This window comes from Leucoraja erinacea, chromosome 29 (assembly GCF_028641065.1).
Source record: "Leucoraja erinacea ecotype New England chromosome 29, Leri_hhj_1, whole genome shotgun sequence".
Classification (NCBI taxonomy): Eukaryota; Metazoa; Chordata; class Chondrichthyes; order Rajiformes; family Rajidae; genus Leucoraja; species Leucoraja erinaceus.
The window spans coordinates 5,718,891-5,744,671 of NC_073405.1; the positions used below are offsets into that span (position 1 = coordinate 5,718,891).

Below are 25,781 nucleotides of genomic sequence, written 5' to 3' on the forward strand. Positions count from 1 at the left end.
AGAGGAACAACAACAACTGACCAAACAAAGGACATTCATTTAGTTTTCAATATCAATGAATAATTAACTCGAGAGAGAGAGAGAGAGACACACAAAAAAGCTGGAGTAACTCAGCGGGACAGGCAGCATCTCTGAAGACCGGTCACCTCAGACTCACTTATTAGCAGGGCCATGCAGAAAGGGCAGACGAGTCAAGACAAATCGGGGAACTCTTTTGAAGAGCCAGTACAAGCATGACGGGCTGAATGGCCTTCGATTAATTCCGTGATCGCAACAGGCTGGTGACATTGTGGCGACACCATTCCATATGTGACCGATTCTAAATGACCCGAATACTTGTGCAGTTTACATAATGCAAGAGAACAAGACGAGGCTATTATTTGCACTTCAAGGCACATTAAAGAAAGAGAAGAACTTTAGAATCAAAGTTAACTTATTAACCAACCACCTATCGAAGTACACAGAACATTTATCTTTTTTTTTTAAAACTTATTTTATTGCTGCTTTAACGTGTACCACAGTCTTTCCACCTCCTACTGTGTGCCTTTAAAAATAAATAATCTTATATAAGTATTTTACAGAACGAGTGTAAGAAATGCTTCAGGATGAGGAGCAGCCCAAACCATATCCACCATGTTGTGAGGTAGTGATAAGATAGCTCTTCTGTACATTTCTGACACCTTTAGTTAACAAAGATCTATTAGCATCAAATGAAATTTAAATTCTGAAACGAGACCAGTCGTGGAGGAGAAATAGAAAATTTCCAACTTGGTTCCAGAGAGTTTTGTCTCTAAGTTTCAGACACATCAAGTGACAGTAGTTTTCATTTACTTTTTTTGGCTCCATTTAACATATTTGATATCATCACTGGCATCCCCAACAAAGTTACTTATAATGGCAAAGTGTTTTGGATGACATATTTTAAAGATTAATGTCAAAACTTTAAATAATGGATTTCATTTTGCGGTGCAGTGTCAACTTCAGGCACTTATTTGTCAAGTAGAGCATAGCTTAGTAAACCTCACTTTGCACAATCCCCATGCCTTGCAGCCCCAGGTCTAAAAATTATCTCTCAAGGAACAATCATTAAAACAAATGATAGACACAAAAAGCTTATTTCGCTTGAGCAGCTTACAACCCAGCATTATGACTTTTAATATCTCTAATTCCCAAGTAATCCTTGCATACCCTCTCTCTCTGTCCCTCCCCGACCCTAGTCATCTTACTACTTTCACTATCCTCCTGCTGTTTCACTGTATAACTCGTTATCAACAATGGACCATTGTGGGCTCCACCTTTCCTTGATCATCGTTACTTTTTGCATATCTTTCATAGAAACATAGAAATTAGGTGCAGGAGTAGGCCATTCGGCCCTTCGAGCCTGCACCGCCATTCAATATGATCATGGCTGATCATCCAACTCAGTATCCCGTACCTGCCTTCTCTCCATACCCTCTGATCCCCTTAGCCACAAGGGCCACATCTAACTCCCTCTTAAATATAGCCAATGAACTGGCCTTGACTACCCTCTGTGGCAGAGAGTTCCAGAGATTCACCACTCTCTGTGTGAAAAAAGTTCTTCTCATCTCGGTTTTAAAGGATTTCCCCCTTATCCTTAAGCTGTGACCCCTTGTCCTGGATTTCCCCAACATCGGGAGCAATCTTCCTGCATCTAGCCTGTCCAACCCCTTAAGAATTTTGTAAGTTTCTATAAGATCCCCTCTCAATCTCCTAAATTCTAGAGAGTATAAACCAAGTCTATCCAGTCTTTCTTCATAAGACAGTCCTGACATCCCAGGAATCAGTCTGGTGAACCTTCTCTGCACTCCCTCTATGGCAATAATGTCCTTCCTCAGATTTGGAGACCAAAACTGTACGCAATACTGATTCATTATATCTCTCTATAACCACTGTCTACATCTCTCATTTCCCATTCCCCTGACTCTGTCTGAAGACTCTTGTCCCGAAACTTAATCTATTCCTTTTCTGCAGGGATGCTCCCTGTCATGCTGAGTTACTCCAGCATGTTGTGTCTATCTTTGGTTTAAACCAGCATCTGCAGTTCCTTACTACACATCAAAACAGATGATCTGGTTATTAACATCTCCGTGTTTTGGGAGGTTCCCCCCCACCTTCTACAGCTTACAATATTGACTGCCTCTGGAGAAAGAAATTCAATGGCTGTAAAATGCATGGGGCCACCTAAAGGTCAAGAAAGGAGCTAGGAAAAGTAACAAAACCAAGACTAAAAACTTCTTAATGTCCTGCGTCTCAACGTTTCTGATAGACCTTTGACAAATGCATGTAATTGCAAACTCCAATTCCTGGATTCCTGCATTGGCTACTCTATTAATCGCCCTTCTCCTGGCTAAAGGTACTGGACAATACAAAAACAAAAAAATCACATAAGAAAAAAAAGTTGTATTGCATTAAGTTGTATATCCTTAAAAACTTTCAATTAAATTGTACTGAAAAACCCAGCCAGATTGCAAAGATGATCTTTATAAAGAAAAATATTTAAATCATCCAAAGACTGTTTAAAATTAAATTTAACACTAATCTCCTCTTTGTTTGATTCTGTCTGAGCCTTTCTTTCTTTTCATGTCCCCTCAGCCAGACACAGTTTTACCTTCCCTAACTAGTTAAAGGCTCTGCATCCTAACTATTTGCAGTCAGGCGTCACAACAGTCCGAGTTCGCAGACACTCAACAATCCCAAGCCTTTCATGCATGATCTCATTTCCCTAATGTTACTGTCTGGCCCCAGTCTCGGCCCCTGTCTGACCAACTCCCTTGTCCCTTTGTCTTCCACAGCTCGGCATCGCATGCACTACAGCAGCAGTCACACACAATGGCACCCCGACACAGCAAAAACAAACGACAAACCCTCTCCAATTGTTTTGCAATTTATTTTTCTCCCTGACTCCAAAGGCGTTCTTTTCCCGAGTGCCCCCAACTTCCCTTTTATTATGGCCGTATGCATGGAGGTAAACACAGTGACAACCATTCAGAAGAATGTAATCATTCCAAAGTTTGCTGCGGTTGATGCAAGTTGCTAAACATGTTTTGCAACTTGTACTGATTTTCATTTAACATTGATTGCAACAGGTGTTTATGTTTCAACTTTTTTTAAAACAACCGGCGTCCGACTGAAGGAGAACTTTTTTCCAACCAAATCAGGAATAATTTCAAGTAACACTGGATTTCAGAAGCACGCAGCCTGGAAATTGGAGGAATTAAATGTAATCACAAACTTGCGGCAGGCACACAAAGAAGTGTGTTAGGCTGGAGGGGGGAAGGATTTGGTTCACAACCCTTCCTCAACTCTCAGCCAAGTTGCTAGACGCCCCAACCCCCGGGGGCTCCCGGCAGCCGATTCCTGTAACAAAAAGTGTAGATGGTACATTGTGGCAGCTCGTCCAACCTAGTTACCTGTCACCACCACGGTGCTCCTGCTCCTCTCCATCTCCCCAACTCAGCGCAGCCTCCTCCCTCGCCTCGTCTCCACTTCTTTTTCTCCTCCCCCCCCTCTTTCTCTTTCTCTTTCTTTCTCACACTCAGTCAGTCAAGTCTCCAACTGAACGGACCCACCTTCGCGTCAACATTTCACGCACGTCCGGACCACGGCGCATAAGCGCCGAGCGTACATACATCACCCAGCCGCGCCCCCATCACTGATTAAGTCATCTTTCTCTGGCTCAGCTCAGCCCGAGAAAATCCTGCGTTTCCTTGCCTGGTAGTTGTTTGTTGTGTCCCCCTCCCGGCACTCTTATCACAACTATGAGTTACCAAATCAAATCACCCCGCATTTTCGTGTCTTGAGGCCAGGGATAACTCAGCGGGTCAGCCAGCATCCCCGGAGAACATGGGTAGGCGACGTTTCGCCCTTGTGGACTGTGTCTGTACAAGGCCGGTTTATGGAAATGTCCCCTACATGTCCTCCAGAAAATGCTGCCTGCCTGGCCCGCTGACTTACTCCAGTACTTTGTACCTTTACTGTAAAGCAGCACCTGGCAAAAACAGACACAAGGAACCCAATTGTTTAAGAAGGAACTGCAGATGCTGGAAAATCGAAGGTACACAAAAATGCTGGAGAAACTCGGCGGGCGCAGCAGCATCTATTTCCTTCGCTCCATAGATGCTGCTGCACCCGCCGAGTTTCTCCAGCATTTTTGTGTACCAAGGAATCCAATTCTGTGAAAAAAGGGGGAGTTTGCCAACTGAAACCGAAACCAAAACCTATATCTTCCTAAAATGGACACAAAGTAACTCAGCGGGTCAGGCAGCATCTCTGGAGAGAAGGAATGGGTGAGGTTTTGGGTCGAGACCCTTCTTCAGACCTTCTCCTGATTCTCGGTCTGAAGAAGGGTCTTGACCCAAAGCGTCACTTATTCCTTTTCTGCAGAGACCCTGCCTGACCCGCTGAGTTATTCCGGCACTTTGTGTCCATATCAGGATTTTCTTTCCATGAGAGAAGGCCGCATCCTTCGTGGATGACAGACATCAAGTGTGACAGCTGGCACTGGACACTTTCACAATTGGGGCATTCGGGCAAAGGGGCAGAAAGACAGAGGACCAGTCTAATTAATCCCTGCAGGCTGTCTGCTGCCTGCCATCAGTACATGGTTGTAGACACAAGGAACTGCAGATGCCTGGAATGTACTGCCAGGGGTGGTGGTGGAAGCAGATATGATAGTGGCACTACAAGGCTTTTAGATAGGCACATGGGATCATGTACAGGCAGATGAGATGAGTTTAACTTGGTGTCATGTTCAGCACAAACATCGCGGGCTGAAGGGCCCCTTCCTGTACTGTTCTATGTCTCCTATCCCATTTGTGGAAGAGTCTGAGGCTCCCACACACAAGCCTCATCAGCCACATCAGAACTTTCGGAATTGGAGTAACATAGAAAATAGGTGCAGGAGGAGGCCATTTGGCCCTTCGAGCCAGCACCGCCATTCATTGTGATCATGGCTGATCGTGTAGAGTTCGAGTAGAAACAAAACATCCTTGATCCCAAGGTAGACAAAAATGCTGGAGAAACTCAGCGGGTGAGGCAGCATCTATGGAGAGAAGGAAATAGGTGACATTTTCGGGTCGAGACCCTTCTTCAGACTGATGAAGGGTCTCATAGAAACATAGAAACCGAGGAACCCTTCGTGCGCCTATTTCCATGGCGATCATCCAACTCAGTATGCCGTACCTGCCTTTTCACCCTCTGCCCCTGGCCACAAGGGCCACATTAACTCTCCAGCAAATTTTGGCCTCATCTACCTTGTGGCAGAGAGTTCCAGAGATTCACCACTCTGCAAAAGTTCCTCATCTCGGTTTTAAAGGATTTCCACGTTCCTTAAGCTGTGACCCCCTTGTGGACTTCCCCATCGGAAACAATTGGTCAAGCCTGTCCAACCCCTTAAAATTTTGTAAGTTTCTATAAGACCCCTCTCAATCTCCTAAACTCTAGAGAGTTAAACCAAGTCTATCCAGTCTTTCACTGTCCTGATTTCCCAGGAATCAGTCTGGACAAACTCTGCACTCCCTCTATGACAGGTCCTTCCTCAGATTTGGAGACAGAAAATCTCCAGGTAGATCTCACCAAGACAGAAAACCTGCTGGGGTAACTCAGCATCTCTGGCGAGGAGGAACATGGGTTCGGTCTTTACTGCCTGCGCACCTGCACCACCTTCAAATTGGACCATGACACACAGGTTCGCTGCATCTCCCCGTTTGGGTTTAGATAATAATCTGCTTTCCCCAGCCACCAAAATGGATAACCTCACATTTATCCACATGACTGCATCTCTAACATTTGCAGATCACCCAGCCTATGCTTTCACTTGCTCTCCTATCCTCCTCACACCTAACCCCCCCCAGCTTAGTGTCATCCGCAAACTTGGACAAGTCCTTCACCCTCATCCAATCATACATTCTAAATCTGGGTCCCAGCCCTGAGCCGGTCCCCTCACATCCTGCCTGAAAGAACCCGTTTACTCGACCCTTCCTGTTTGCCAGCCAGTCTCTACCCATTCAATACTCCCCCAATGCCATGTGCTTTAAGTTTGTATACTAACATAGACCCGAAACGTCGCCTATTTCCGTCGCTCCAAAGATGCTGCCTCACTTGCTGAGTTTCTCCAGCATTTTTATCTACCTTCGATTTTTCCAGCATCTGCAGTTCCTTCTTAAACTCCACGTTAATGGTGGATATTTGGTCAATTGCTTAAAAGTTTAGTTTAGACATAGTTAAAACGCCTTAACACAGACTTACTTGATTTTGGAACTTCACGACCCACCTGTCCCCTACAGGTAGATCGACCTCTCTTAGATCGACAGAAAATGCTGTGGGTGGCCAGCATGTCTGGCGAGCAGGAATGGGGTCAAGGGCAAACTCGGCAATTGAGGAACAGAATTCAGGTTTCGTGAAAGTGGGACAGGCCAGCGGTTTGAAGGAACTTCAGATACCCCTGGCTTTCTCTCTTCATCCCCCGAAAATCCCAGTTCTTACACAAAGCTGGTGTCTCCAACTACATTCTAGTTTGGTCCCGCCCCCCTCCCCTGACATCAGGGTGATACAGGGTTCGACCTGAAATGTCACCCCCTTCCTTCTCCCAGAGATGCTACCTGACCCGCTACCGGCCCACTTTCAACCCAATTCACGACCTCCTCGTGCTACATGAGTCCCAGAAAAACGCCCCGACCCTTGGTCCACGACTATCCGACCTCCTACGACCCCTGCGACCCCGTGTACTGCGTTGAGTCAAGGGCAAACTCTGTTTAGGTCGTGAACGTTGGGATAGTCCCTTAAGCCAGATCAACTACCACAAAGCTGGTGTAACCAGCGGGCAGCCAGCATCGAGTCATACAACAGCATGGAAACAGGCCCTTTGCGTAAAAAAGTTACGCACCTCTGGAGAAAAATAAATAACCCTTTCTCCCGACCCGAAACATCACCTATTTCTTTTCTCCAACTTTTTGTGTCTAACCTTGGACTGGGAAATCCTTCCTGGTTTATGTGCACTCCCTCTTGTGGACAGTTACTGCATACCATCGACAGCATCAAATTGAGACACAATGGACATAGATTAACACTCCAGAACTACGAAGCATTATGTTCTGATTATTGCAAGGCATTACATAGCAATGTTCCCAGATTACTATCCCCAGCACCCCATTGTTAACACTCCAACAGTGAATCGTAGTCTCATAGAGGTGATGGAAGTACTGGAGGATGATGTGTTGGATGCAGGCGTGGTGGGGTGAAAGGTGAGGACAAGGGGAACTCTGTCATTGTTGTGAGGGTGATCGAGAGAAGAACTAAGACACATGGGAGACATGTGTGAGGGACCCAGTTATGACAGAAGAGGAGAAACCACATTCACTATGAAAAATGAAGACATCTCGGACAGGGCCGGCCTTAGGAAGTGCGGGGCCCAATTGGGAACAATTTTGGTGAGCCCCAGGTTCCCAGCCAAGGTCTGTCAGCCCTGTTATTTAGTATATATTATAAAATTGTACACCAAGGTGCTATACACTGTCTTATGCCCCTGTCCCACTTAGGAAACATGAACGGAAACCTCTGGAGACTTTGCGCCCCACCCAAGGTGGGCGGGGCACAAAGTCTCCAGAGGTTTCCGTTCAGGTTTCCTAAGTGGGACAGGGGCATTAATCTCTCCTGCTCTCGTCTGACTGTCAGTACCTCCACTGGCTTCCAACCTTTACAGTAGCTGCTAATTACCATTAAACTGGATTATGTGATTGGACACAATGCCCTTGGAGACAGCGGCTGATTGGACGGGAGACCAATTTGTTGATTGGACGGGAATTTTAAGGGAAGCTGGTCGGTGATTGGACGCAATCCCCTTAGAGACAGCAGTTGATTGGCCGCCAAATAATCGGGCACAAAAAATTGACAAATAGGAAAACAAAAAAATCGGAATTCCGATTTAAATCTGATATAAGGTACAAAGGATGGGTGTTGATTAATTCTAGACAACAGATTAAACAAAATAATCTGACCCCATTAATTCACTCAAGGTGTATTATGATGTGTTCTACAATATGAAGTGTACAGCAAAACTTGCACTTCCAGAGTGGTCTATCGTGTTGTTTCTTCAACAGACCACGGATTTATTTTAAGAGCAAAACATAAAGTGCTGGAGAACTCAGCAGGTCAGGCTGGATCTATGGAGGGTCCGAAGAAGGGTCTCGACCCAAAATGTCACCTATTCCTTCTCTCCAGAGATGCTGCCTGACCCGCTGAGTTACACCAGCATTTTGTGTCTATCTGTGGAGGGAATGGCTAGACGACGTTTTTCAAATTTCTATATTTTGAAAATGGGCAAAGCAAAAAGTAGCATGTTCTCTAGAAAGGCATATCCTAAAATAATTGATCGGAAGGATGTGATTTTTCAGTCAGTGAGCTCGCAGTCCGGAACCCTTCTCTATTACCCTCTACATAAAAGCAAAGTGTCAATGCCTCTTCAAGGTCGACTAATCCACCTGTAGCTTCAGTTGCAGGTACAGCTGAAGGGATTTGGCACTCAGCCAACGCTATGAATTTATATGAATTTTTTAAATCTGATAAACGTTTAAATCGTTCAAAAGCCACAACCAAAACATGATAAATAACACTAAATAAAACTGAAGCAAATAAAGCCAAACAGAAGAACTAATCTTGAAGGAAAGAGAGAAAACAACACGCATACATAAAAAAATAAATTCATATATCATCCCTAAATGACGGGTACAAATGACCAAATCCCCTCCCCTTCCCAGCCCTCCCACAGTCCACTTCTCCGCCTCTTCCTTTCTTCTTCCTGCCCCCCCCCACCACCTCCACATCAGTCTGAAGAAGGGTCTCGACCCGAAACGTCACCTATTCCTTCGCTCCATAGATGCTGCCTCACCCACTGAGTTTCTCCAGCATTTTTGTCTACCTTCGATTGTTCCAGCATTTACAATACAATACAGTACAATACAATTAACTTTATTTTTCCGTTAGGAACTTTGGTTTCTGCAGGCATACAACAAAAAGAACCAATAATACAAGACACACAACCAACTCAACTCACACAGACATCCATCACAGTGAATCTCCTCCTCAGTTCCAGTTCCTTCTTAAAATAACGTGGGTGAATGACTGCACCTGCACAGAAGAAGCCCGTGCTCGCGGTCCGGAGCCCTTAATGACAGTAAGTTTTAAGAACTTCTGCCGTGAATTTTAATCAAAGGAACGCGGCGTCATTAATACTTGGTCAAAACACAATTATATTGACTGAGGAATGCAGATCGATGTATTGGTGACACATTGTATAACTACGTGTTAACTACTGGCTGTTAACAAGTGCTAACAATGGCAGTTAACAAATCGTTTTCGTCTCAGTCGAATCAAGTGATAAACGACTCCAATCTTTCTGCAGTACTCATTAAACCTGAGCTGAAAACTGAAAAGTAGAGGAAAAGTATTTTCATCACTGGTGCCAGTGACAGTATTGAGAGTTAACCACGGGGCTGTGTTGTTGTCGGTGAGGAATTTCACCTACTGGGGTTGCTGCTGAGGGGATAGTGTGTGTTGCCCACCAGCCTAGCGCAGGGCCCCCTTGGGAGCAATTGGTCCAATTGGTTTAAGGCCGGCCCTGATCTCCGATGTCATTGGTATGGAAAACCTCATCTTGGGAGCAGATTGGGTAGAGATGGAGGAATTAAGAGTGGGAGGGATAGTATCTTTGCAAGAGGCAGGGTGGGAAGAAGTTTAGTCCAGATAACTGTGCAAGCCGGTAGGTTCGTAGTTGCCAGTTGATAATCTGTATCCTGTGATAGAGGCAAAGGGGTCAAGAAAGCAGGGAGAGGTGTCAGAGATAATCCAGGTGAATTTGAAGTTAATGGAGTCCATGAGTTCTGCTCTGGTGTAGGAGGTAGCCCTGATTCAGTCGTCGATGTAACACAGAAAGAGTTGGGAGATAGGACCACTGTGTGACTGGAACAAGGACTGTTCGCCCTAAACCACCAATTATATATTTTTATGGTGCCATTCATTACAAAACTGCATATATACTTTACACTCTTGGAGAGTGTTTTAGAGCAGAGGGATCCGAGTGCTGAGAAAATGTTATTTTTTTTTAGTTTAGAGATACAGCACGGAAACAGGCCCTTCGGCCTACTGATTCTGCACTGACCAACGATCCCCGCACATTAACACCATCCTACACACACACACTAGGGACAATTTACATTTATACCAAGCCAATCAACCTACATATCCATACATCTTTGGAGTGTGGGAGCATACCGAAGATCTCGGAGAAAACCCACGCGGTCACGGGGAGAACGTACAAACGTTGTACCAGCAGAATCCGTAGTCGGGATCGAACCGGTGTCGCTGGCGTTGCAAGCGATGTAAGGCAGCAACTCTACCGCTGCGCCACCGTGACATGTTATTTCATTTTAGTTCCGTGTGTCTAGTTCTTGTGACGTGCAAGTATATAGGACGTTTACCAATCACAGCATTAACACAGCAAATTATTTCCCAAGGGATGGGCAGGGGCACAAACTCGTGCTGAACTGCAGTGTTTGAAACTAACAGCCGTCATCACAGATTTCCTTATACCAGGTTAATTAATTTTTCCATTATGCAGTGCTTCCTTTTTAATCTCAATTACACAGTTGAATTGAGTGCCAGGAATATTAATGGTTCTCGGCGGCAGCCATGTCTTCATTGCAGGGGCCAATTATAACTTTTAATCAACCAGTGTAACAGATTGGATTCTTGCAGCAAATTAATTACTGCAATGAACTATCAAATTCGCATGAACTTTTCAACAAACTTTTTTCCATCAATTCCTCCACTTGATCCCACTCATCCACAGTCTGGTTCTGAAGGCACCAACTCTCAACAGGATAATATTTCCCACATGCTTATGGGGAGAAGGCAGGGAATGGGGTTGAGAGAGAAAGATTGATGAGCCACTGTAATAGACAATAGACAATAGGTGCATGAGTAGGTCTTTCGGCCCTTTGAGCCAGCACCGCCATTAAATGTGATCATGGTTGATCATCCCCAATCAGTACCCCGTTCCTGTCTTCTCCCCATATCCCCTGACTCTGCTATTTTTAAGAGCCCTATTTAGCTCTCTCTTGAAAGCATCCAGAGAACCTGCCTCCACCGCCCTGAGGCAGAGAATTCCACAGACTCGCCACTCTCTGTGAGAAAAAAGTGTTTCCTAGTCTCCTTTCTAAATGGCTTACCCCTTATTCTTAAACTGTGGCCCCTGGTTATGGACTCCCCCAACATTGGGAACATGTTTCCTGCCACTAGCGTGTCCAAGCCCTTAACAATCTTATATGTTTCAATAAAGTGCTTCGAGGGATTGGTTATTGTGTGAATCAATTCTCGCCTCAGAAATGACCAGGATCTGCTTCAGTTTGCCACAAACAGGTCAGCAGCAGATGTCATCTCACTGATTCTCCCCTCCGCTCTGGACATTCTCGATAACAGAAATGCACATGCCAGGCTGCTGTTCGTCGACTCCAGCTCAGACTTCAACACAATCATCCCCTCCAAACCGTTCATCAACTCCATCACCCAGGTCTCTCTGTACCTCGCTTTGCCATTGAGTCTTTGACTTTTTCAACGGGAGAGCTCAACGAGTGCAGATCGGTAACAACATCTCACTGACCACCAACAAATACATCTCAGTGTCGCCTGCTGAGCCCCTTGCTCTACTCTCCTTGCATTCATGATTGTGTGACTGAGCACACTCCCGTCATCTACAAATTCACCGATAATGTCACTGTTTGAAGGCCAAATCGTGGGTGGCGATGAGTCAGCGTACAAGAATAAGAGGAAAGCATCAACCACAACTTCTTCCTCAATGGCAGCAAAACTAAAGAACTAATCATGGATTTCTGAAAGGTGATGTTGAGAAACTGCACACCAGTTCTCATTGGTGGTTCGGCAATGAAGAAAAGTTAGCACCTTAAAATTTCTGAACCTTAGCATCTCGGATGACCTGTCCTTGATTCTGCACATACATGTAATCATGGAGAAAGCCTGCCAGTATCTTTACTTCAAAGCTTAAGGAAATATAGCATGTCACCAAATTCTCGAAAAAAAACCCTCCATAAATATATGGTAGAAATTATTCTGACTGGTTGCATCATTAACAAAATTTTTTTTTTATTTCTTTTGGCTTGGTGTGGAAATTCCAGTGCTCAGGAACACAAGAGGCTACAGAGCATACCAACACCTCTACTTCCTTAGGCGGCATAGGATGTTTGGCATTTTCCCTACAACTCTCACCAACTTCTACAGATGCACCATAGAAACCATTTTATCAGGATGCATCACAGCTTGGTTTGAGAACAGCTCCATCCAAGACCGGCAGAAATTGTGGACGCAGCCTAGACCATCACACAAACCAACCTCCCTTCCATTGACTCAATTTACACCTCACGCTGCCTCGGCAAGGCCAGCAGCATAATTAAGGATGGGTCGCATCCTGGCCTCTCCCTCTTCTCCCCTCTCCCAAAAGGTATACAAGTGTGAAAACGCACACCACCAGATTAGGGTCAGTTTCTTCCCAGCTGTTATCAGGCAACTGAACCATCCTACCACAACCAGAGAACAATGCTGAACTACTATCTACCTATGTGGTGACCCTCGGACTATCCTTGATCGGACTTTGCTGGCTTTACCTTGCACTAAAAGTTAGTCCCTTCATCATGTATCAATACACTGTAAATGGATCGATTGTAATTGTGTATTGTCTTTCTGCTGACTGGTTAGGACGCAACAAAAGCTTTTCACTGTACCTCGGTACACGTGACAAGAAACAAAACTGAACTGTGAGTGGGAGACACAGCCAGTCCATCACGGACACAGCAAGAGACTACCAGCCAATCTACACCACCTACCCACTCAATTTAACTCATTCAATCCCATCAGTGTCATTCCGATAAAGCTGCACTGCATCCCCTTAATAACCGCTTTAACCATTATAGGTTGAGACTGGATAGATGTAGTCTGATCTTAGACTACGGAACAGCATCCCTCTTCCCATCAGAACTGCTCCCTCCATCGACTCTTTTAAGTCGAGACTTAAAACTCATCTTTACTCTCAAGCCTTTCTTGACATCCTCTGAGGGAGGGCTATATGTATGTATTTATGTATGTACTTAACCTATGAACCAAAGTTGTATAACGTTAGTACCTCCACTAATGTAAAGCACTTTGGTCAATGAGAGTTGTTTTTTAAATGTGCTATAGAAATAAAAGTGACTTGACTTGACCCAGGCTCTGCACAACTGATGATAAATTCCTATGTTGCTCATCCTTTGGTCTTCATTATTTTTTTTCTGTGGCTGTTCATCAGCTTTTCGCGATGATTTTTACACAGGTCCCTACTATGCGGCTCTATTGTTCCTCCCTTCTCAGCATTTAGAAAATGCTCTATTGATTTTTCGCCAGTGTAATGTAGATGACCTTGCACTTCGCCATGCATGTATTCCCCCACCCTAATCTATCAAAGCCACTTATCTCTGCTGCTTGCTGCACAGTTCAGTGAGTGAACTCGCTATCACATGAAGTAGTTGAGACAAGTGCTCTAAATTGCACAAAACGTTATTCACGTTATTCCCTTTATCATGTATCTGTACGCTGTAAATGGCTCGATTGTAGTCACGTATTGTCTTTCCGCCGACTGGTTAGCACGCAACAGAAGCTTTTCACTGCACCTCGGTACACGTAACAATAAACTAAACGAAAGTACTATAAATGTATTTAAAGGGGAAAGCACGTATGGAGTTAAATAATAGAGGTTTACATAGATTATTAAGAGTGAAGAAAAGAAAGCAAGATGAGAATACCAGCAAGGACCAGTTGAACTGATTGTATATTTAATGCTGAAATTTCAATGCAAGTTTGAAGCTGACGGGGAACAGCTTAGTGGTTCCGTCATGCATGATTGATTCAGATACTGCAGCCTCGCAGTATCACGTGACCGGAGGAACTCGTGTTGCCAGAGTCCCAACAGGCCATGCGTGAGTGCTAACAGCCAGCCTGCACACTTCCTTTACTCACAAGGGAAAGAAAAATTGGTTAAGCATCATGCTGCCTGAAACAAAGAAACCAGCATAGATGGGATAGTGGTGCCAACACAAGCTGCTAACGTTCACACAATGCACAATGGACTAAATAAACAGATGGCACAAGCCTTCATCGCAGCACGGTGTATTTAGGAGCTGCACGTTACCACTCCACGATTCTCAGAAAGAATGGAGACGGTTGGGTGGTTCTCTTCCACCTCTGACAGAGACCAGGATTGATTTTTAAGTGCTTCAATAGACATTAGATAATAGACAATAGATGCAGGAGTAGGCCATTTGGCCCTTCGAGCCAGCACTGCCATTAAATGTGATCATGGCTGATCATCCCCAATCAGTACCCAGTTCCTGCCTTCTCCCCATTTCCCCTGACTCCGCTATTTTTAAGCCCTATTTAACTCTCTCTTAAAAGCATCCAGAGAACCTGCCTCCACCACCCTCTGAGGCAGAGAATTCCACAGACTCACCACTCTCTGTGAGAAAAAGTGTTTCCTTGTCTCCGTTCTAAATGGCTTACTTCTTATTCTTAAACTGTGGCCCCCTGCTTCTGGACTCCCCCAACATCGGGAACATGTTTCCTGCCTCTAGCGTGTCCAAGCCCTTAACAATCTTATATGTTTCAATGAGATACCCTCTCATCCTTCTAAACTCCACAGTGTACAAGCGCAGCTGCTCCATTCTCTCAGCATATGACAGTCCCGCCATCCCGGATATTAACCTTGTGAGCCTACGCTGCACTCCCTTCATTTACCTTGTGTAACTTTCCACTAGCGAACTACATTTTACTGGAAAAAAATTAGATTGATTATGCGGGAAAGCAATTTCAATTTTGGTCTTAAGAACATCATAGAAAGGAGAAGGGTTATCCTATTTGTTCCCTCAAGTTTGCTTCACCATTCAATAAAACTATGGCTGATCCTCCATCTCAACACTTTTCTGCCAGGTCATCATTTTCTTTGATTCTCCAGTTATAAGAAGCTTTGGTCTGTGTTACACTTAAGGGCCTGTCCCACCTACCCGTTTTTTTCGTCGACTTGCCGGCACCCTGTATGGCCGTGAGTAGTCGCCCAAAGAGTCGTACCTTTTTCTGGTCGCCGCTGGCATTTCAACATGTTGAAAATTTTCGGCTACCTGCTGCGACTATGACGGGTGCAGCAAGTCGTCGAAAAAATCGTAAGTGGGGCAGGCCCTTTAGGTAATGAGCATTCACAGCCGTCTAGAGAGTAGTTGTCTCCCAGCATCTACCTCTCTAGACCCTCCAAGGAAGTGTCACAATAAACTCAGTAGATGGCAGTAGCGTCAAGCTTTTTTTATTCTTAAAAAAAGACGGCAAGTGCTGGAGTAACTCAGGATAGGTGATGTTTCGAGTCGGGACCCTTATTCAGACCGAAGAGACCCAACCCCAAATATCATTAATCTGTGCTCTTCAGAGATGCTGCCTGACCCACTTTGTCCAGCACTTTGTCCTTTTTAGCTCCAAAGGTTGCATGCCTGAATTTAGATTCCCCACATTGGGCATTCTCCCTCGAGTTCCATCAGAGCAAGAGATAAAAGGCAGAACGTGCTGGGGTAACAGCAGGTCTGTAGAGAACATGGATCTGTGACGTTTCAGGTTTAGACCCTTTTTCAGACTCAGGGAGTCTCTGCAGACATCTTCAGACTCTTCAGTCAAAAGAAGGGTCTCCATGCAAAACATCACCTATTCATGTTCTCTGGAGATGCAATCTGTCCTGCTGAATTAATCCAGGACTCTGTGTCCTTTAGTGGATAAACCAGCATCTGCTGTTATTTGCTTCTACATAGAGCAAGAGATAAACTGGAAGACAAAGGAAATTATTCGGCAAAGCTCTCAAAGCCTTTTTGAAAAAGTAGAACATCACAACCAGGGGGAATTCCTGAGCCACAACCACTGAAAATTAAGGAGCATCTGAGATGGCAATGTGAATATCAAATCCTTTCACTGGAAGCAAATAAAACCCTACAGAAATGATGGAAGAAACTTCTACCCGCCCATTGGCCCTCAAGCACCTCCTGCTTCACTTGTGGCAGAGTCTGTCGATGACAAAATGGTCTTGATGCCTACTTCAAACTCACAGAAGCGGAATAGAACCAAATCATCTTGGATTCAAGGGACTATAACTAGAAGGAAGCGAATGCTTCAGTCAATTTGTACAAAGCCAAGCACAGGAAAGGTAATGTGATGACGGATTTATATGCTCTTTTAGGTTTCATCAGTTTATTATTGTTGCCACATGCACTGAGATACAGTAAAAGGCTTTGTGTGCTATCGAGTAAGCATCCACGCATGATTACAATTAAACCATACATAATATAGAGCAGCAGCGTGGAGAAAGTGCAGACAAAAAGGTGCAAAGTCTGAAACAAGTAGATTGGGGGATCTGAAATGCATCTTCTCTCAGCCCGCGTGAACCAACCTGATCTCTTGGTTGCTGGAAACTTTAATTCTCCTTCCCATTCCCACACAGACCTTTGTGTCCTCCATTGTCAGAATGGGGCAAAAACGCAAATTGGAGGAATGGCATCTCATATTTCGCTTGGGCAGCTTACAGCCTCGCCAACAGTCTGTCACATTCTTTTTCTTCTTTTGTTGTTTTTAGTCTGTTGTTAAATGTATGTTTCAGTGTATGTTTAGTTTTCTATTATGTGGGGGTTGGGAGAAACTTTTTTTAATCACTTTCCTCGACGGAAATGCAAACTTTTCCATATCGAAACTCCATCTGAGCTGCGGCTGAACATCCTGGAGCTGGCGGCCTCTTGCTGGGGATCGACTTTGGTAGCTCCAACCGCGGGAGCCTGTGGACTTATCATCGTGACGCTGGCGAAGGTAGACAAACTGCTGGAGAAACTCAGCGGGTGAGGCAGCATCTATGGAGCGAAGGAATAGGTGACCTTTCGGGTCGAGATCCTTCGTGAAGCTGGTGGTCCCTTTGTTAGGGACCAACTTCAGCAGCGCCAACCGCAGGAGCTTCGACCCCCCCGATCACGGGAGCTTTGATCGTCCCGATGCGGGAGCTTAGATCGCCAGCTGCGAGAGCTTGGATCGCCCCGACTGCAGATAGTTCAACTGCCCCCATCCGGGGGAGAATAAGAAGGAAAGAAGATAAGACTTTATTGCCTTCCATCACAGTGAGGAATGTGGGGGAGCCACTGTGGTGGACTTATGTTAACTTTTATGTAGTTGTGTGTCTTGTTGATATTTTGGTATAACTGTATGGCAAATCAAATTCCTTTTATGTTTTTACATACTTGGCAAATAAATTAATTACAATCTTTCTATTGCTCTGAGGAATCTGGTTTAGGTAGACATTATCTCATAAACATATAGGGGACAGGAATCACTACTGCTTGTTAGACTGCCTCTTAGAACTTTATATCAAAACCCAGCTCATGTTCGTAAGTCGTAAGAGCCGAAGTACAGCATTTGGCCCATCGAATCTACTCTGCCATTCAATGTTGGCTGATCTATCTTTCCCTCTCAACCCCATTCCCCTTCTCCAACATAATCCCTGACACCCCCGACTCATCAAATTTCTTGTGTCGTCACCCTTGCGGGATCCTGATCGCCCCTTGATCTACCTCGGTGACTGCCAATAGTTCAACCCCCCCCCCCCCCCCCCCCCCCCCCCCCCCCCCCCCGGAAAGATTATTTATTTTTTTGCCTTCAAATCGTTTGGGATATGTCGCCACTGTCAAGGAGATGCTAAACTTTTATGTAGTTGTGTCTCTGTACTGTACACTGACAATGGCAATTAAAATTGAATCTGAATCTGAATACTTGGCAAATGATCTTACAATCTTTCTATTGCTCTGAGGAATCTAGGTTACCGCAATCCCCTCTATCTCAAATCCTTCACCAACTTGGACCCCTCTTTCTGCATCCCATACCCTTGGTTCTATAGTGTGTGCGGTCAGCTACTGCCTTCGCCTCATAGATACATAGACAATAGGTAAAGGAGTAGGCCATTCAGCCCTTTGAGCCAGCACCCGCCATTCAACGTGATCATGGCTGATCATCCACAATCAGTACCACGTTCCTGCCTTCTCCACATATCCCTTGATTCCGCTAGCCCTAAGGGCTCTATCTAACACTCTTTTGAATTCACCCTTGAATCAGCCTCCACTGCCTTCTTATAGCCAGAGAATCCCACAAATTCAAGACCCCTCTTATGCTCCTTCAAAACTTGGATTTCCTTCAATGCATCAATCAATCAATCTTATATTGTGTGCGGTGCAAGCAACAAGTACAGCCTCAAAGATGAAAAGACAATAGGTAAAGGCGGAGCCCATTCAGAAATTTAAAACAGCTTCGCCATTCAATAACATGGCTGATCAACAAAAGTACAATCCAGTCCCTGATGGAACACATATCCCTTAGTTAAAATCAGCCCTAAGGGCTCATCAACACTGTTTTGAATGCATCCAGTGAACCAGCCATAAAAAAATTCTGGGCCGAGAATTCCACAGTGGCCAGTGCCCTTAGCTTTCATTTAAATTCAATTATTTAAAATAAAAACCTGTACGAATACATTAAGGCGAGTGTGAACGTAGTCACTGAGGCGTACCGTCACAGACAAATGGTTTCCAATGAAGGCCTGAAGAACATTTCCCTCATCCACTGTTGGCTTCGCCAGGTGAATCCTTTACCAAGATGGCGACGTCGCAACATCAGCGCTGGGCCCGAGCCAATCACGCGCCGAAGAGGCACGGACCCGTTGATTGACGCGGCCAACAGCCTCTTAGATTCGAGCTGATTGCGTCAGGCTGCGTGACCTGCATTGACGAGTGAGAGCGAAGGGTGGGCGGGCTTTAGGGGTGGGTGGGCGTGGTTTGGGCACAATGGGCGTGGTTTTAACATCAGGCGGGTTTGATTGTAGTCGAATGTGTGGGGGGGTGGGGGTGTGGCGACGGCAACGGCAACGTGCCAGCAGGTTGGGTTGCGCCAGGCACGCAGGGTAGGGTTACCCACCGGTGATTGGACAGCCAGCGAAGTTCGGTGGAGACGACAGGCGGACGGGCGAACGAACGAACGAGCGACGGCGGCCGTCGTCGTCTTGCGGAAAATGGCGGCTGGGAACCGGGGCAGCTGTCGGTTGCGGCCGTTTCTATGGCGATGAGGCGGGTCGAGCCGCCTCGGCGCCCAGTGAGCTAAAAATGACACAGGGAAAGAAAAAGAAGCGGCTGAACCGCAGCGTCCTGCTGGCCAAGAAAATCATCATCAAGGACGGGGGCACGGTGAGGTAGTAGGTGGGGGACGGGTCCCTGGGAGAGACCGCGGTTGGATGTGTGGGCCCCGGGAGGGTGGGGGAAAGAAGAGTGGGCCTGGGCGGGGTCTGGATGACAGGGGTGGGCAATGAACAGTGTGTATTGGGGCGTGATTTGGAGTCGTGGGACTAATCAAAAGGAGGGAATTTCATTGGGAAGAGCACGTAGATTTGGAGGGGAGGAGGAGGGGAGAGAAGAGAGGAGAGAGGGAGAGGGGGTGAATGCTTTCTCCAAAGGGTCGCAGGCTGTGTTGATTTTTTTTTGGAGGATTGCGATATTCAGATGGGGAATAAAGGAGTGGGGTACTTCTGGGTGCCAAGAAAGGAGTGGGGTGCTTCTGGGGAGAAGAGTGCCAAGAAAGGTAGTGGGGTACTTCTGGGGAGTAGGCATTGTAAGTGGTGTCAGATCATCATTGATCTGGTTGGAGGAAGATTTATAAAATAGGTGCTTTGCTCCTACTATGTGACATTTGAGGTGGTTGTTTAGAGTCAATTGTGTAGTGAAATGTGTAACAGTCTGACATGTAAATATATCAGGGTGCACATATTGGGTGCATGAGTAGTTTTAGTGTTAAGTGAAGGAGATGCGAATTGTTTAAATATGGGGAGCAAAGGAGGGGAGGTGGAATATGTTTGGTACTGAGTTACCATGGGCAGTCTATAAAATATGTGGGTGTTTGATCTCTTCCAAAGAATTAAGTCGGAAATGGTATAAAGAATTATGTTGTGTAGGCCTATTAGTGATCAGGTGGAGTGGGGGAGAAGTAAGAACATCAAAAAACAGACTAAATTGGAATGATCAGTTCAATGGTAATGATCCATGTGTGGTTGAATGCTGTGGGTGCACAAATAGGATAAATGGAGGAGAGTGGTAGATTAGAAGCACCTAAGGTTGGGAAACTGAGCACACAAATGGTTATGACAGGGAGTTTAACTTTTATCTGGTAACTAATTTGTAAACTGACATTGTATGCTGCCATCCTACAAACTTTGTTCACTGGTATCTTGATTGTGCTCTAATTTATTGGATGTTTACTGGCAGCTATTCTGTTTGTTGCTAAAGTCGCTAGACCTGGAATATTCCTAAACTCCTCTGCTTGAATACTCCTTTCCCAAGCTTCTTGTCACCTTCTCTACTATCTCCTTTATGGGGCTCAGAGTCATAAATTATTTATCCCAAAGCTAAAGGTATTATGGAAATGCAAGTTTTTTTTGTTGTGAATCCATTGGTGTAATGATAGCTAAATTAAACTGGCTAATTCATTCAGATCGGTGACTGTACCACTGTTTTAAGTATGGAAGGCTTTCTATTCTACATCTTCAACTTTCATGTTATCTCTTGTAGAATAATGCAGTTTTACCATGTTAATTTTGTAACCCAAATTTCTTGGGTGTGGGTCGCTGAATTTATGCAAGCCATTTGCAAATAATGGATCGAAGGGATGGCTTATGCAAATACTTTGTTTTTTGAAGTCTGGTGGGTTTGACTTGCTGTGTTCTGAAATGAAAAGTCTGAAAAAGTAGTAAACACAATTTCTATCATAATTGCAGAAGGGTTGGTGAAATTCTTGAGGTGGAAAGCATGGGGCTAATCACAAGGATTTACCAAAGCTGCTGCTGGCCTGTTGGGCAAACAATCTCATTTGTCATATGATTCAACATGCAACATTGAGAAATGCAAGGATTTGTCAAATACTGCATACAAGTCTATGAAATAACTGCAGATGCTGTTTTAAATTGAAGGTAGACATAAAATGCTGGAGTAATTCAGCGGGACAGGCAGCATATCTGGAGAGAAGGAATGGGTGACGTTTCGTGTCGAGACCTTCAGACTGATCTACGTTTCGGGTCGAGACCCTTCTTCAGACTGAAGAAGGGTCTCGGCCCGAAACATCACCCATTCCTTCTCTCCAGAGAATGCTGCCTGTCCCGCTGAGTTGCTCCAGCATTTTGTGTCTACTGCATACGAGTGATTGTAAAGACCACAATGTCTGTGGCATTCTATTGTTAGAACTGCCAAGTCCAGTTTTCACTCTTTTAATGAGAAAAGAACACGCTGATAATTTGTGAAAGGGTAGGAGGAGATTTGGGTTAACTGGCATGGATCAGGGGTGGAATTCATTACCGCGTGAATTTTATGGTGGCATTCTTTTGCTTTGGAAGGAACAAATGAGAGTGGAAATATTCTGAAATAAACTGACAAAGCCTGGAATGAGAGCATTCTGAGAGTTGGGGTCAAGGAGAAAAGTGTTGGATTATGTGTAATTGTGCCCTTTCCCCCTTGGGTAAGATGTCAGGTCTGCACTTGATTCACAAAAGTGCCTGATTAGAATTTTGCTGTAAAATACCCAGCGTCCACTCAACTTCACCATTAATAATAGCCTATAAAGACAAACTCTCATCTTGAAGTAACTTGTATTATGGATGTGCCCCCCTCCCACCACCACCAATCACACACTGATTCGAATAGTTTTTTTTGTTGTATCTGAATTTAGTCATTTGGATGAATTTTCCAAAGCCATCCTGGCAGCTCCACCCATAGCTGGTGATGCTTACTGGTTATTCAGCTTAAAAAAATATATTGGTCTGTACCCAAGTTAGAATGTTGTACTGTTGATTTGTTGGATGTGAGTGAGTTACATCGAGCTTGGTGTTCCAGTGCTAATCTCTTTTCCTGGAATCATTAAAACTTTACCTGCACCCATCAATCACCTGAAGGTAGACAAAAATGCTGGAGAAACTCAGCGGGTGAGGCAGCATCTATGGAGCGAAGGAAATAGGCAACGTTTCGGGCGGAAACGCTTCTTCACCTGGAGAGTGGGAGGCCTGTCAAGTCAATACTGTTTAATGGTCATATATACTGGCCATGCAACAATATGGTTCGCTACCAATCCGGTAGGCGGCGCGACTCTGGTCAGCAGCGGCCTCTGCAGCCTGTCCGCGTTTTATTATTTTTTGTCTGTGTTTTTATGTAGTTTTTGTTATTTTTTGTTGGGGTGTGTGTGTGGGGGGAGGGCGGGGGAAACTTTTGAATCTCTCCCTGCACTGGAGACCCGACCTTTTCTCGTCGGGTCTCAGTTGTCGTTGGGGCCGCAACGAGGAGCGGCCTCCAACGGGAAGAAGCCGGGGACTCTGGTGCCGACTCACCGTTGCCGTCGCGGAGCTGGCCGAGACCGGAGCGGGTGGAGCGGTGGAGGAGCGCTGCTGCTGCCGCTGCCGCTGCTGCTGCTGCTGCTGCTGCTGCTGCTGCTGCTGATGCGAAGGCTGCTACTGCGGGTCTGCGGACGGCGGCACCGGGAGCCCGCGGATCCCTGGAGGGAGACCGCTTTTCGGGGCTCCTGCAACGGCGAATTCTCCCGCCCGTGTTGCGGGGTTGAAGAGCTCCTGGAGCGGGGCCTGACACCACTGCCCCGCGCGGCTGGAATGGCCGTGGGACTTTGCGAGCGCACCCCGGGGGCTCCAACACCAAGACCCGGTGTGCGACCTCGCACCACCCGGCGTGGCTTCAATGGCCGCGGGACAATCGCCATCGCCAGCCGGGGGCTTTGACTTTGACTCTGACATCGGGGGGGGGAGAGTGCAGTGGAGAGATAAGTTTTTTTGGCCTTCCATCACAGCTATGTGATGGATGTTTATGTAAAATGTAATTATGTTGTGTCTGGGGTCTATTTGTGTGTAATGTATGGCTGCAGAAACGGCATTTCGTTTGGACCTCCAGGGGTCCAAATGACAATTAAATTGACTCTTGACTCTTGCTTCAGTTTTAGTTTAGGGATACAGCGTGGAAACAGGCTCTTCAGCGCACTGACCAGCGATCCCAGCACATTAACACTATCCTACACACACTAGGGACAATATACAATTTTACCAAGCCAATTAACCTACAAACCTGTGTGTCTTTGGAGTGCGGGAGGAAACGGGAGCTCCCGGAGAAAACACACAAAAACCTGTCCTATTCTAGAGACTTCAGCTACCTCTTCTGCACTCTCCTGCCCTTTAACGTCATCCATAGATTTCCAATCTATTGACTTGGGCCCAGTTGGGTTCAAGTGGATTCCGTCCCATCAGAACAGCTCCCTCCTTCCTTTACAAACCCATCAACATAGAACACATACTGTAAGTACAACGTATAATAATACAATAAATCAATAATCAGTAATACTAGATAACAAGACCACAGTAGTGCAAGCCCAAAGTCCATGTTAGGCCATAATTGTTGAGGGAGTGGTTAGTGTTGACCAGTGTTCTTGAGCCCGAAGATTGCTGGGAAGATGGTGTTCTTGAGACAGTCTCATGTACATCACCTTGATGTCAGAACCTATGATGGGTTAGGCAGTGTCTTCCACTCTCTGCATCCTTCTTGTTTATCATGCCATTACAAGAGTAGTCTAGAACTCCATTTCCATCACAAGTCAATCAGGTTTCATTTAACCACAATAGTTCCTGCGTAAAGAAGGCCAATTGCTAGTCAAGACTATACAAGAGGTTTCCAGCTGGTCTTTTTTTCCTCTTTAGCCCTCCAGATCTTTTCCTTCCAATACTTATCTAGCATCTGTTTGAATGCCACAAATTCGCATCCACTGTGAGCCCTGACAGAACATTATAAACCATGACTCTTCTTTTAACTCTTTTAAACATCTTTACTCACAATCATCTTTTCAAAGGAAAACAAACTAGCTTCTCCCTTTTATCCCTATAATGAAAGTTTCTCATACCTGGAATCATTTTGCATCAACAATGGAATCGGTCTGTCTGGTCGTTCTCCAAAGACTTTCCCAACTTCCCAACTTTTGTGTGGGCCCAGGAATAAATGTAATACTATTATAGAAAATAAGACTGAAATAGATCTTGGCAGATTGAAGATCAAATCGAACAACAGTCAATACTTGGTGTGCATGATTATTGCTATCAAAGTTCCATACTTAATGGAGGGTGATAGACAGTAGCTCGCAGTTGGTTTCTGGAGTTCTTTGGATTTGGGTATCATGGTTTTCGGTCTGCTCTTTCTCGTTCCTGTTTTCACTTGCAGTCTTTGAGTGCATGCTTATCAGTATTACAGCTGATCTTTTGGCTTCACCCGTGCCAGCACTTTCTGATAGTTTGTACTTGGTGTCATTGTCCGGCTCTATCCTCTGTGCAAATCTCCTGACTGTCGGTTGCTCATACCCCCCGCCCACCACCTGTTTTTGACATATTAACCAGAGAGGTTTAGTTTGCTTATCAGTGTTACTAAATAATGGGTAACTGATTGCACCAATAGTAATTCCATGGAAGAGACTAATTTTTAAAATCCTGTCTCATTTACACTAATATCACAGTCTTTGCTTAAATCAGACTCAACCAGGAGATGTGATCAGACAAATTAGGACTGATACGGACCAGGACATTCTGGACAGTGGTTTCTCACTTTCCTTCACCCTGGAGTCAGTTCAACTATAACATTGATTTGCATTTAAAAAATTCAGTATTAACTGAACTAATGTAATTCCCAAATCACATAACACTAATGTTAAATAAACAAAGCTGAACTGAAATGCATGCAATAATTTGGTAGGCTTAATTCAATTTTATATAGGACATTAACAATGGAGTCTTGAATTAAAATAATATTGTGCTTTCTTCATGCTTATTGGTTTATGTACCCAAGTAATATTTGTTTTATCCTGTTTTTATTGGTGTGTAGGCAAGCAGAGCAAATCATTACGGCAAATTGCTATCTCTGAAGATTTTTTTTGCTCCCTCTCTTCAAATGAGACAGTGACACCCTATGCTTTATCAGTTTATTTCATAATGTTAAATCTTAACATGCACGTCGTCTTCCAAGAAAAGCCTTCAACCATGTAGATTCCTAATATCAGGATTTTCCCAGTTCTTTCTGCAAGGCAATTATGTCTTTATTTTAAATAATGCAATGCTTATTTATACAGTGTAAGAGGTCCCAAGGTGTTTCAAAGAGCATTATCAAATATAATTTAACACTGAAAAGCACAAGGAAATAATAGTTGGCGTAGATGTCTAAAAGCTTGATTCAAATGTTAGATGCATGATTCACTACTGAGGAAAAAAAAAGCTAAATAAAGAATTGGTAAAAGCAAGAGAAAGATCCTTAACTTTCTCCTCCACCACCAGGGTGGAGGGATTGGTTGACCTTGGTTATCTGTAGTTATGTGAATCTCATCTCAAAGTTGTGTAGATCAATGAAGTTCTGAATAGTTGGGCCATTATGAGAGAGAGTGTGATTCCAATGAATGCATTAAATGAAACTTTGCCAATCCTTAAGTTTTCAAACCAATTGGTAGTGTTTGGAAAGGGCCCAACCTGATTTACAAACTGCTGCTCTGAACTTGTATGGCTCCGCCAGGCTTGTGCTGGATTGCCAAGCTCATACCAGGAATTATAT

General features: G+C 44.9%; 2 protein-coding genes across 2 annotated transcripts in view; one reads left to right on the plus strand and one right to left on the minus strand.

The window, feature by feature from the left end:
- The window catches only part of pgpep1 (pyroglutamyl-peptidase I), a 31,974-nt gene extending 28,391 nt beyond the window's left edge, over window positions 1–3,583 (minus strand). The window contains exon 1 of the mRNA XM_055658421.1: window positions 3,432–3,583. Within this exon, the coding sequence (XP_055514396.1) occupies window positions 3,432–3,465 (34 nt within the window). The 5' untranslated portion in view covers window positions 3,466–3,583. The remainder of the gene's footprint in view (window positions 1–3,431) is intronic.
- A 15,503-nt stretch (window positions 3,584–19,086) lies between these two features.
- Window positions 19,087–25,781, plus strand: part of mfsd14a2 (major facilitator superfamily domain containing 14A2) — a 33,278-nt gene continuing 26,583 nt past the window's right edge. Inside the window, exon 1 of the mRNA XM_055658422.1 lies at window positions 19,087–19,352. Within this exon, the coding sequence (XP_055514397.1) occupies window positions 19,272–19,352 (81 nt within the window). The 5' untranslated portion in view covers window positions 19,087–19,271. The remainder of the gene's footprint in view (window positions 19,353–25,781) is intronic.